The sequence below is a fragment of the Falco rusticolus genome, chromosome 6 (genome assembly GCF_015220075.1).
Source record: "Falco rusticolus isolate bFalRus1 chromosome 6, bFalRus1.pri, whole genome shotgun sequence".
Taxonomy (NCBI): Eukaryota; Metazoa; Chordata; class Aves; order Falconiformes; family Falconidae; genus Falco; species Falco rusticolus.
The window spans coordinates 1,425,350-1,437,394 of NC_051192.1; the positions used below are offsets into that span (position 1 = coordinate 1,425,350).

A 12,045-nucleotide genomic window follows, 5' to 3' on the forward strand; every position below is an offset into this window, starting at 1 on the left:
CAGAAGTACTCAGCAGAGCACCCAATTCTGTAGCCTTCAGAGGTGAGAGTCAGTTTTATTACCATTGATAGAAGAGCTTTCTTTTTCTTCATAGAACAAAGCAATGATTGTTTTGTTTGTTACATGGGATAAAACACTGGGCCCTGACTTTGCAAGCAGGTTTGGGTAAACCTGCAAGCTTGCATTAATAGCTTTTGGGGGAGTTACAAAAAAAATTGAGCAGGATGAAATATTTCGGAGTTTAGTCACTTATTATGGAGTAGCTTATTAAAACAGTGATTAATGATTGCATTAAATCTTATTATGTCATTTTATGCTATATCAAATGAAGCAATTAAACAAAAAGGTAATTGCCCCAGGTTAAGTCTTGAAAATTATAAGTAGTTAATAGCTGGATTACAGAAAATTATCTTTAGAATTTGTATAGGATACAGCCAACCAGCAGGTATCATGCATTTTATTTACATAATGCAGAATTCCACAAACCTGATTAATGTGATGGATATATAATTACATAATCTGATATTTACAAGTACATTAATTGGAACATGGAGATACCTCAGTATAATTTTGTAAGTATCTACTTGCCCTTCTATCCTTACGGCTAATGGTACAGTATGGTTTTTACATTGATTTTCAGTATTTAAATTTTTCTGATTTTTTAAAAAGTTCTAAAAAGATTTGTTCATATATCAAAATAAATAATTAGTTTTGATGTAAGTTTCTAGTAACATCTTACATTTTTTCATTGAAACTACATCCCATTGTTGGAGTAATGCATCTTAAAATGCATGCTGCATATGACACCTGTGATTGTAGCTGTTAAATATTTAGCTAATTACGGTGCCAGCGGAATGATGTGTTGTTGAATTTTCTCTGTAAGCATGTTAATGCCCGGCAGGACTCCTCCTGCAAGGAGAGCCAGTGTTTTACAGGGGGCATGCAGAGCAATGAACCGGCTTTGCTGGGTTTTATAGGAAGGACTGCACTGGAGGAGGTAGGATAGCCTCTTAGAAATGTTATTGTAGTTCATTCAAAGAGTGTTTATTTGAGGGCACACTTTCCAAGTCTTTTGTGTGCTGGAAAAAGAAAAAGGTAATTATTTTTTGCTAGTTGTTTACACTGTAAGCTCATTACTTACAAGATGTTTTATTTTGTGTATTTGATGAGAACTAGTTAAAAGAATCATTTGTAATACAGTACCTCTACTCACTATGTGTCCGACCTCAAGACAAAAGTAAGTGAAACAAAGATGGTTAAAGCAAAGGTTAAGATAAGGGGAGCTGAAAAGATTGAATGTGAGGCTTGTAGCGTTCTGGAAAGAAAGGAGACGCGGTACTAATGGAGATAAAGTAGAAGCAAAGTATCTCAATCCATTTTGTTAGTTTAGAGCACCAAGATGGAATTGATGCAGTGCTTGATGTAGCGTCATGAGCAGGCTCCAAGTAATAGCAAAAAATGTAAGTGCTGAGTTATGATGATGGCAAATGCTGATTATGGGAAGTGGCATTTGTCTACAAGTATCTATAGTATGCAAGCGTCAGGGGCAAAGGAGTAATTCAGTGGTTTCCTATAACTAGAAATAATAGGATAAAATTGAGGTATAGCAATACTAGGCTTCACGTCTGAAGAAAGCCATAAAGCTACATTCTCTTTTACAGTTGTTCAGAACGAGGATTAGATGATAAATTAATGATATTTTTTTAAAAAAGTTGTTTGTTTTTTTTAAACAGGATCCCTGATAGAGGCATAAAGGGGATAACTTAATGTCTGCACAAGTATCATAATTTCAGACAACAACAGGCCACACCACCAGATTCAAAGCTCATTAAACCGGAAAGAAATGCCAAATATATGAACCTCATTGTTATTTATCTTCCTGTTGGTGAAAATGTTTTCTGATCCTCACGTGTGATGCAATAGAAATGTTGTGAAGTAAGGGCAGTTATTTTAAGAAACTTGCAGTGAAATGAGGTGCTGTGCTGAAGCTGTGAGTTTGGATTTCTGCTCGTGCTGATGGAGTCTGGCCATGAGGAGCTGGGGGTGATGCCTGCTGTAGGTGTACGCCGCCCCATGCCAGGGGGGAGCAGTGGCTTCCTCCGCTGTTCTCTGCAAGATATAGATTTGTTATGTTTATTTGTGAGATGGAACTTAAAAATTAGAGAGGTGGCGTTTTGTTTTTGTTGGGGTTTTTTTCTCTAGATGAAAGGAAGTAGAATTACAGGCCTTTATCAGAATCAACCTCATGTTTGTACCTGTAGGAGTCCTTACCAAATCCTCACTGGCAGTTTTACCCCAACTTGCATGTCATCTTATTGGCATCCACTGAAGCCTACATCCTAGCTGAAGTATTTCCCTCTGTCATCTTCAGTGGGTAAAAATATTTCGATGAGTATATGAAAATCTTGGCTGAGTTGCAATTTCTTGCACCCTGGATTATTTTTAGACTTAAGTTCTCTGGTTTGTTTTTCTAGGATCCTCATGCTGAAGAGTTTGAAGACAAAGAATGGACGTTTGTCATAGAGAATGTAAGCTGGAATGTTATGGTTGGTTTTTTTTTCTATATGTGTAAGACTTAATCATTTAAATGATTAAAGAGTGTCCAAATGCTGAAAAAGGCTTGAGTAAAATATGAGCTGCTGAACCACAGTAAAGCCTTGCTCTGTAGTAATAAAGCCTTATTAAAATACCTGTTGTTATGTTACAATCAAAATGCAGAAGAGGGGGTTACTGTACTACACTGCTTAAATTCCTTCCCTGTAAGTATCAGTCTTCCTTGCATTATTTTGCTATGAGCGATGAAGTAAACAAGTTAGAGCTGGGTTATGACTCATTGTTTTATGGGTTATGACACATTATTTTTCTATGAGCAGGGGAGTGAACAAGTCAGAGCTAGGTTATGACATCTGTACGCCCCAAATGGCAGCGCCGCCTTGCTGGTTTTGAATGCTGCTCTTTAGCGAAGAGCACAGTTTCATCACCTGTGTTTTGTAGAGGAGGAAATTGAGGCAGGGTGGAGAGGTGGGACCAGCCGTGGTCACCTAAGTGAAGAGCAGAAGAGTCATGATGTGTCCCCTGCTCCCTGAGATGCCAGTCTCCTTCTCCCTGCATGGGGAGCCATCTTCTGCACCCAGCGAAAACCCAAAGGGTGGCTTCTGTGAATCTGACTCTCGTCAGAAGTTCCCAGAACTGTGCAGAGGGCTGAGCTCCTGAAGGCTGTACTAACAACACGCTTTGCCAAACAGCAGGGCTTAACGTTGCGTAGAGCAAGTGCTTCAGTACTTTTTTTGCTTTCCCTTCTCCGTGCTGGGCTGTGGCTTCTGCTCTGGGGCTGCCCGGGCTGCAGAATGGGGTAGCTGCTTAACCTGGAGTTCCCTTGAAGAAAAACCTTCTTTTTGAAAATACGTTTAGTAAGACTGTGGTATCAAGACAGTGTGTTTCCCTCTCATTAATAGAGTATCGTTCTGGACTGTTTCTCGGTAATATGATTTAATTTTTATTTATGTTGTCTTTAAACAAAACAAAAAAAAAAAGCTTTTCTACTGAGTCATAGTTGTACCACACAGCACTGAAGTATGGAAAAGCAATGGTATTTGCATATTACATTTTTTTGCCTTAAAATGCTGCTTTTTCTTTCTTGTCAGTATCAGAAATGGTTCGGATGTCTTGTGATGTAGTTTATTCTGATTGTCAGTGACTGAACATTTAAAAAGGCTGAAAGCAAAGTGCTTAATTTATACTTTATAAATGTCAAGTTTCTATTTTCATTTATGAGACTTATGAACAGACAAAACACAATTTAGGTACTGTTTCCTGGAGTTTCCTTTTCTTTCTCACTTAGTTTATTTTAATCAGGGAAGTCTCCATCACCAATTGTCACTGTACAAGTAGCTCTGGATAAAACAATGTCAGTGTATTTCTCAGCCAACCCCTCTGGGTATAGTTGGATTTCCTGTGACGTTGCAGCAGGTATTTTTTCAGAAGTTTATAGTGGGCATATAAACTTCATGTCCTGCCTTATAACACACTGCTTTATTTCACATGGCGTTGTGTGACACACAGAGGTGGCAGCAGTACATCTGCTGCATGCTGTTCCCGCGCTCTGCCTCGGATCTGCTCTGAGCCACAGCAATGCTGCAGGGTGGGAGGCTGCTGTGCCCCAAACGCAGCTCTGCGAAGCAGATGGAGATGGTTCCAGTATGTACCAGGGATGATCATCTGTTATGTGCAAACTTTCTCTATACAACCGCAGTTATGCCATTAGTTCATCCCGCTGGAACTGCCCAATAGTCATCGGTAGGTAGATGTTTATCTTCGGTTAGAGGATATATCAATATTATCATCAGAATAATACATGTAATAAATAGTTTTACTGAAAAAATGGAGAGCTAAAGCAGCTATAAACCCGGTTGCTTTCAGCCTCTCTCTCTCAAGATGATGCACTACTGCAAGCTGGAGATAGTGCCACAAAAATCTGGTCTGCAAATGTAGTCGAGGAGCTGGAGAAATTTTTTCTCCAGAGTAACAGCTCCACTTAGTGGTGGATGAAAATGTGTTCATCAGTTGGAGCAAATAACAGTGATCGATGCCCGGGTGACATTTCAGTGGACAAAACACCAGCTTGTTACAAACCGGGGAGGCAGGAGGGCCATCTCCTCCCTCCCTAAACTGTTGACGTTTACCCCTTTCAGGCTGAACATATGGTTTTTTTCTGGTTTTAAAGGAATTTATGTATCATCGAGCCTGACAAGGACAGGCCACCTTTGGGAAGTGTGGGGGCATTTACAGTCTGTTGGAGGCTTTTCAGTTTTGTCCAAGTGTGTTCGCTGTCCTCAGAGTTTCCCTTCAGGAAGCGCTGCAGGTTTCCCTTCCTCCCTGGTTAGCCACACTCGGAACACAAAACACTCAAGCCTGAAAAGTTTATGGACGTTCTTTCATTATGAAGGAATCTGAATTCTGCTAAAAACATTTATTTTGAGCTTTCTTTAATGCTGTTACAAGTCAGTCTCCTAAATCATTCTGTAGTGCTTCAGTATGGCTGAGCAGAGATCAGCTAAAGGAGATTTTCAGCTGAAGTTTGATGTCTCTGCTGGCAGATGCTACCAAATCCAAAACAAGATTATTCTGGACTTTCAGAGGAATTTTTAAGTAGCCGTGAGGTGGTTTGTGCAAGATAACCATGCTGCAAATGAAAATGGAATAAGATATTTGGGGGTTTTGGTTGTTTTTTTTTATTTTTCTTGTTTTGAGTTTGTGTTTTTTATGTTGTAGAGTTTTTTGTTCATTTGTGTTGTTTTTCATGTTGTAGAGTTTTTTGTTCGTTTGTGTTGTTTTTCATGTTGTAGAGTTTTTTGTTCGTTTGTGTTGTTTTTCAATATATCACAAATACATGTACTTTGTGATCCATCACCTTGGTTATTGTAGGATTTTTTTTCTAACTGTATTTTTAATGTCTTAGTCACTCTGTGTTTGTGTTCTAATAAGTGAACTTTTGTCATCTACTGTATGTTTAATCACAGATAATTTGATCATAATGCAGTTTCATTATATTTGAATGTTGATACACATTTTCCATCAGCCTCTTCCATGTCTTTACTTCCTTCACAGCTGCATTCTTTGTATATTTACTGCTAACTTTCGACAATCTGTTTATTTGATTATCTGTTTTTTCTTCGTGAGGCAGCTCTTGGGGCTGTCTGGTCTTCTGTGCTCTTCTGAAGAATAGTATCAGATGTTCAAATTGGCTGTTGCAAGTTGGAGAGCAAGAAATCCATAGCTAAGAATAAGACTTACCCATATGTAGAGGTAATAGGCTCTCAAAATCTTACAGACTGGCATTGATTTATTTTGCCTATTCAGTTTAGAGAACAGGGACTGGTTGCCTTACATTAAAAAATACAACCACTTCCTCTAGGAAGTGATTTTTCTCTCCCATTGCTCCTATGAGTAATTTGAATACGTGCTGTTTCCACATTTGTTCCTTTCACTGTCTGAGTGCCAACTTCCAGTGTTAATTTTTTCAGCATAAACTTGTGACTTCTCTTACAAATTGCTTTCTCGGGGTTTCTGGTGTACCAGTGCTCTACAAAGAGCCTCCGTGTGGCAAGAGACTCTATAGGTACTAGGGAAAACTCACAAACAGCGTTAATGTATCTGTCAAACTTTCTGCAGGGTTTCCGCGCTGTCCTGTTTATAGACAAGAGCACTGGATGTTTCTAAATACATCTTTGTCCTTCAGAAGTGAAATATTTTTCAAGTGAAATGGCTGGTGCTGGGGGAATCGTTAAGCGTTAGTCAGCTTGAAATGAAGACTGCATCCCTGGAGGAGTTCGGCTCACCTGAAGTTTGGGCTATGTTTCATGACCTCTGCAGACTGTCTAGCTAATGGAAGAAGAAAGGGACAGGAGGGAAGAGTGGAGGTTTAAATGGGTTCAAATATGTTGGAGCTTTCACTGGCTTCTGTGTACAAGAGCTTTGTCTGAAATAAGGGTAGCTGAAGTGATGGAAAAATTGTCATTTTGCTTCCTAGCCTGCTCAAAGCACGGAAAAGAACATCCACTGAGGACAGACCATCACATCTGCCTGTTTGCTGGCAGCTTTGTAGACCTACCTACTACATTCTTAAATGAAATTGAAAAATCCATAGGATGTTTTCAGAGGGTAAAAATTTGGTCTATGAAACAATTTTTCCAGCTTTTTGTAGGAAATGCTTTTTGAGCCCAGATTTGTATCTCTAATAGCTAACAAATGGCCTACTAACATATTCCAAGGTTCACAGTAGGTTCCTCCATCGTCCCTCCTGTGCCTTGTGTTTCACCCTTCTCTACAGGTTATTCGCAGGGCGCCGGGCTGTGGTGAGTGAGCCCTTTCCAGTAGCGTCGATGCCATCAGGGCATGGGTAGCCATCGCTGTAGCCCTGATAGTATGCCATGTTCCTCTTTTTATGCGGCAGGCCCGTTAAAACGTGGCGTTTGCAAACAACAGAAGAGGACATTCCAGACATGCTAATTTGGCAGATGAATGGAGAAAAATGCCCCACCTGTCCCTGAAGCTTTGCTTGTAGGTTTAGCTAGGCTGGGGCTGGAGGCAGCCTCGCCTGACCTGTCCTGTTGCCTCAAGGCAGCATCATTCCAGGCAAACACTTATCTAAATCGTTTTTAAAAGCTTTTTAAGTTGGGGACCCTGCAGCACCTCCAGGCAGCCTGTTTCAGTGCTCCATTGTCCTTGCTGCTGGGAATCCTTGTGGCCTAGATCGCTGTTGGTACAGCTTAAGGCTGCTCTTGCTTGTCTTCGCAATTGCAGCTATGCAGGACAGGTTCTGCTTTCTCTGTGGCTGGAGGCTCCCTCCTTTCTTCTCACCTGTGACTGGTCAATCAACCACAGTAATGTGATCGTGCTTACACATGCATCTCATTTCCCTTGATTGCACTAGCAGATCATTAGCATTCTCTTTCAGAGGATGTATTTGTGCAAGCAAATGTTCAGAGTCCTGCTCTGCTCACGCTGTCCTTTGCTTTCAGGGGCTAGCAGCGCCCAGCTCTGCCTGCACCACCACCTGCCTGGTGAAGCGCTGCCCTGAGGCTGCAGGCTGTTCTCTACTGAGATCTTGGAAACTGAACTCACTTCTGCATCTAGCCTTTCAGGAGCCTTCCGAAACATTTTGATGACCATGTTAGACCACTGTTTTCTATTAGTGCCTTTTTGAATATTAAGGTAGTGAATGGTGAAGAAAACCATGCGAACTTTTCAAGTTTAACAGTGATTTGTGTCAGGTATACATCCCCCTGTGAGACACATGCATGCTTCCAGTCATTTTTTAATACGTTAACCATAAGGGTATTCTGATTGGTTTCTCCAGGAAAATATGTCCAACAAAGCTGCTGAAATGAGAAAAAAGGAGTTTAGAGTTTGCTGTTCATGGTAGCCTTCAGCAAACAGTTACTAAGAATAACAAGTTCAAGCTGAAGAATGAGATCTGACTTTTCCTTCTGTCTGTCACTTTTGTGTAACTTCAGGAACCCTAACCCAAAAAGAGTTCTGAACTGGCTTCTGCTCAAATGTGAGCAAAGCCTCAAAATGAACGAAACACTAGAAAAAGTTACAGAGCATTTGACATAATCTACTGTCATTTTATTGGTAGAAGTGAATTGTGTTGTGGTATGCCCCCCCTCTGAAATACTTTATCGTGGTTGCTTAGGATGATTTCTCATTTTGAATGCCCTAAAGCACGTTATATCACTCACAGGCTTGGAGAGATTATTCCTCTCTCCTAAAATGCCCATCTGTTCTTTTTAGCCATGACAGCACAAATAAAAGTGATAATAATGTGAAAGTAATGGGAAAGGTGGATGTGATACAGAAATGAATTTGCTTCTGGTCTTAAAGGTGACCAGTTTTAAAGGTGATACAAACATATAAGGTATTAGCAAGAGGTTAAGTTTTCATCAGATACAGCTTTTTTCCAAATGAGCCTTTCAACAAATAGCTCATTGGAATTTCAGCAGTAATTAGCCCAGAATTCTGGTAAAATCAGACTCTTACACTGGGTGTTTAAACCTCTCCTAGCACAGCACTGCTGTGACACTAGCTTGGCAAGAGCAAGTTTCGCTTGACATCAGAATGCAGGCCCAAGTGTAGATGTGAAATCTTCCCACTTTTTTTCTGGAAATAACTGTTGGGAGGCAAATGCCAGCATAGTCTAGTGAATTGAAATTCTGAGTACTGTCAACACTGTTTGCAGAAAGAACCTGGGGAAAAAGACTGGCATATGGAGTAAGATGATTCTTTATTTGCTAATCAGCTGCCATACCAGAATTTATTACAAAATCTTGGCTATCTCTAACAGTGCATCTTTGTAGCGTGTGGGAGCTTAAGTTTAATTTGGCTGTTTGCTTTATTTAAGACAAAGTAATCAAAAAAGCTCGATCGTTAGTTTTGTATTTTCTGCTTGAAGTAAATTTTTGCTTAAAATAAGCACTGACCAGGTTAGTCTTTTTCTGAATTAAATGCCTGCATTTAATACATTTAGAATAGGAAGCTCATAGTTCAGGCATGCTTTCCTGGTCCTTTAATTCCCCTGTCATGTTCTGCTGTATGTGATTATGTGAACTGTGACTGTCTGTCTGTGTAAATTAGGCTGGGTATTCTGGTCTAGATATAGCTGGGAATTAAATGCTGCTTTGTCAGCCGTCTCACTCTTGCTCTGCTTTAAATGTAATACAGAATCAGAGAACTTGTTTTACTTTTAGTTTTTGCTTACATTAAATATTTAGCACTTTGTTCTAGTTGAGAAATCTCTGAGATTAGTTTTTTGGAGCAAAACTAGCAGAAATTGTAGTCTTGATTGGCTGCTCTGGCTCTGAAGAAGACAGGGTAGGAAATCTTTCTAGGAGGCCTGATCCTGTGTTTTTTCAGGAATGTTTTTTCAAATGTCATTTCTTTGTGTGCACCACAATGGCATTTCTGTGCAATTTTCACCAGTGGAACATGACCAGAGGCAGGGTCTGTGCTCCTGTAAGGAGCCAGAGGGGGGCCTGTGCGTGGAGTGGATGGCCCTGGTGTAGGGTGGCTGAGTCTCCCGTCTGTGCGCACCAGCCCTGCGGGGTCGCTTCAACACCCCCCTCTGATGAGGCACCATCTCTGACAATTAGAGCAGGTAATGGAAGTGGATTGCACACTTGGGCTCTGCTGGAGAAGTTTTATGCGAAATGCTGTAGGACAAGTAAATTACCACCTGTATTGGGGGTGTTAGGTGAGCGAGGCACAAAAGGCGGGGGGGTTAGGGGTGTTTTCCCCTCCGTATGGCACAGCACGCAGAGAGGAGGCAGCAGCGGTCCTGGGCCTGCTTTGAGGTAGGCATCGTGAGGGCAAGCGCTGTGTAAGCTTTTCTGAGCAGCTGTATCGATTCCTTGATGTTTTGACCCGTGGCCACCCCTGCATCCCTGAGCAAAGCCTGCTGGTTGCTGCAGGCGGTGTTCGCTCGTGCCGTGCTGCTGTCTGTGACGGGCACGGTACTTCCGACCACGACAAGATTGTGCCCAGATCACCTGAAATTAGGGCCACCACTAATCCTTTTTATCATTAGTATGTAATAATCTATTAAACCAGAGCTATGAGATGACAAAAGTCTTATCTAAATGAGAATTGTAGATGAATTGTTGAAAGAACTGTTAATATCTAATTAACTTTTTACACTTCTAATACCTGATTTATCTTGAATCAGTAAAATAGAGTATGAAATGTGAGTCCATCCAACTCTACTGTAGTTTTTAAAAAATAGTTATGAAAATCTTCTTTTGTTGTGTGATCTTTATCTCCCAAATGAAATGCAGTGCCCAAACTGTCCTTTAAATAATGTTGTTTCTGATGCTGTGTTAATAACTGCACTAAGTGGATCTGTATCAAATACAATTTGGCAGATGATACGGCAGTTTTGAAAATTGTATTACAGCATTTCAGTTTAAAATTTTCTAAAAAAGGAGACATTTTTTGATGTTTAGGCTACAATTATGCGAGGGGGGTCTCACAAATGGGAGATGGAGACAGGCGGCTGCTTGGCGTCGGGCAGAACAGCCGGGCTATTAGCCTGTAGCTCTGTAAGCTCAGTAAGTGTGGTACACCGTAACATTTACAACGGAATGAGTTTGATGGCATATAATTTATATGGTTATTATTGATTCACAGGAGTAAAGTACAACTGTTTTGTAAATTGCTGGAACCATTTTGTTTAGGTTTTGGGGGGAGGTTATATCCTGCCAGAAGAACGTGTCCCCTATAGATAGATGAGTGTACCGTGCAAGGCAGCGGATCAGAGTTGCTATCAGTGGTGTTCTTTGCCAGCTGGAGGGAGGAAGCTGATAAACAAGGCAGACAGCTTTGGAAACTAACCCCTAATACTACATTAGGCATGTTTAAAACCAGCAGTGTGTTTCAGCCACTCTTAGCATATGTTTATTCATAGAAAATCAGCAGTAAAATATACTTGCCAGCGCACACAAGAGACAGAGTCTGCATGAGGTCGTTTCTCTTTCAGACATCAAATACAGAAGAGTGTCTTGGTAATTGTTTTACAGTGGGGTTCTAATCATACTCTAGGCATAAGCTGAGCCAAGCAACTTGCCTTTTAATAGAAAAGTATTTGCTGTTAAGCTTTTTCAGCTTGGCTTTTTTTTTTTTTTTTTTTTTAGTTTTCTATGTCTGAGTGTTTTTACATTTACATACAGTCACGGATATGTGTTTGCTCTTGATGCAGTTCAGAATATCATTATGTAAAATGCCAGTGTCCGGGGCAACGTTATGATGGATAAATCTCATTTTTTGGCCCGGTAGCTGTACAGTATTAAACCAGCATATGTTGCAGCCATGTAGTACAAAGTATTCGGTGTGGAAAATGGCAAAAATGGCAATGCATTTAATGAAATATATTTTTGACGTAAGTCACCTTCAAAGGCAGATAATCTGGGAGTCCAATTGAAAATGTTGATTTGAGATAATACCTTGCAATTGCATGTGCTCAAGGTACAGAAATATGTGTCAGAAAAGAAATAAAATATTCATTATTGTGTAAAATGTAGCTCTACATTAAGTAACTGGATAGGATTGTACACGCAAGCAGTTGTAATTTAACTCAGAGCATATTATTTAAATACAGCGGCCACCAGCAGAACAGTAGCCAGCTGACAGTAAAATAAGAGTTCTGGCTTCCTGAAAACCTTTGTTATTAGGAAAACCAGCTGGCAGTGTAATAGCACCGAGTGTTATTGCCTTCAGCCTCTTATCTTTGGTTGTTAGCTGTCTTAATAGAGTTTATATAATGGAAATTAATTGACCTCCATAACTTAATCAATGCCACTTCATTCAGGTTTTTTCCCTCCCAGCATATTCTTCATTCTGAATTGATACTGCACCGGTATATTGTTTTTTTCATCTGAAGTTTCTCCTTTCTCGTTGTTTCGCATTATCTATTTATGGGCCAAATTGCTTCTTCAGTCTTGACAGGCAGCATAAATGAACTTTTTCTGGTTTAGCTGAGGTGTGGTGGCACCC

At 40.4% G+C, this 12,045-nt stretch overlaps 1 protein-coding gene across 13 annotated transcripts in view; it reads left to right on the forward strand.

Moving 5' to 3' along the window:
• EHBP1 (EH domain binding protein 1) overlaps window positions 1-12,045 on the forward strand; it is a 226,230-nt gene that overhangs the window by 52,534 nt on the left and 161,651 nt on the right. For all 13 annotated transcript variants that reach the window (XM_037391625.1, XM_037391623.1, XM_037391626.1 and 10 more), the window contains one exon: window positions 2,475-2,528. In XM_037391625.1, coding sequence (XP_037247522.1) covers window positions 2,475-2,528 — 54 coding nt within the window. The remainder of the gene's footprint in view (window positions 1-2,474; window positions 2,529-12,045) is intronic.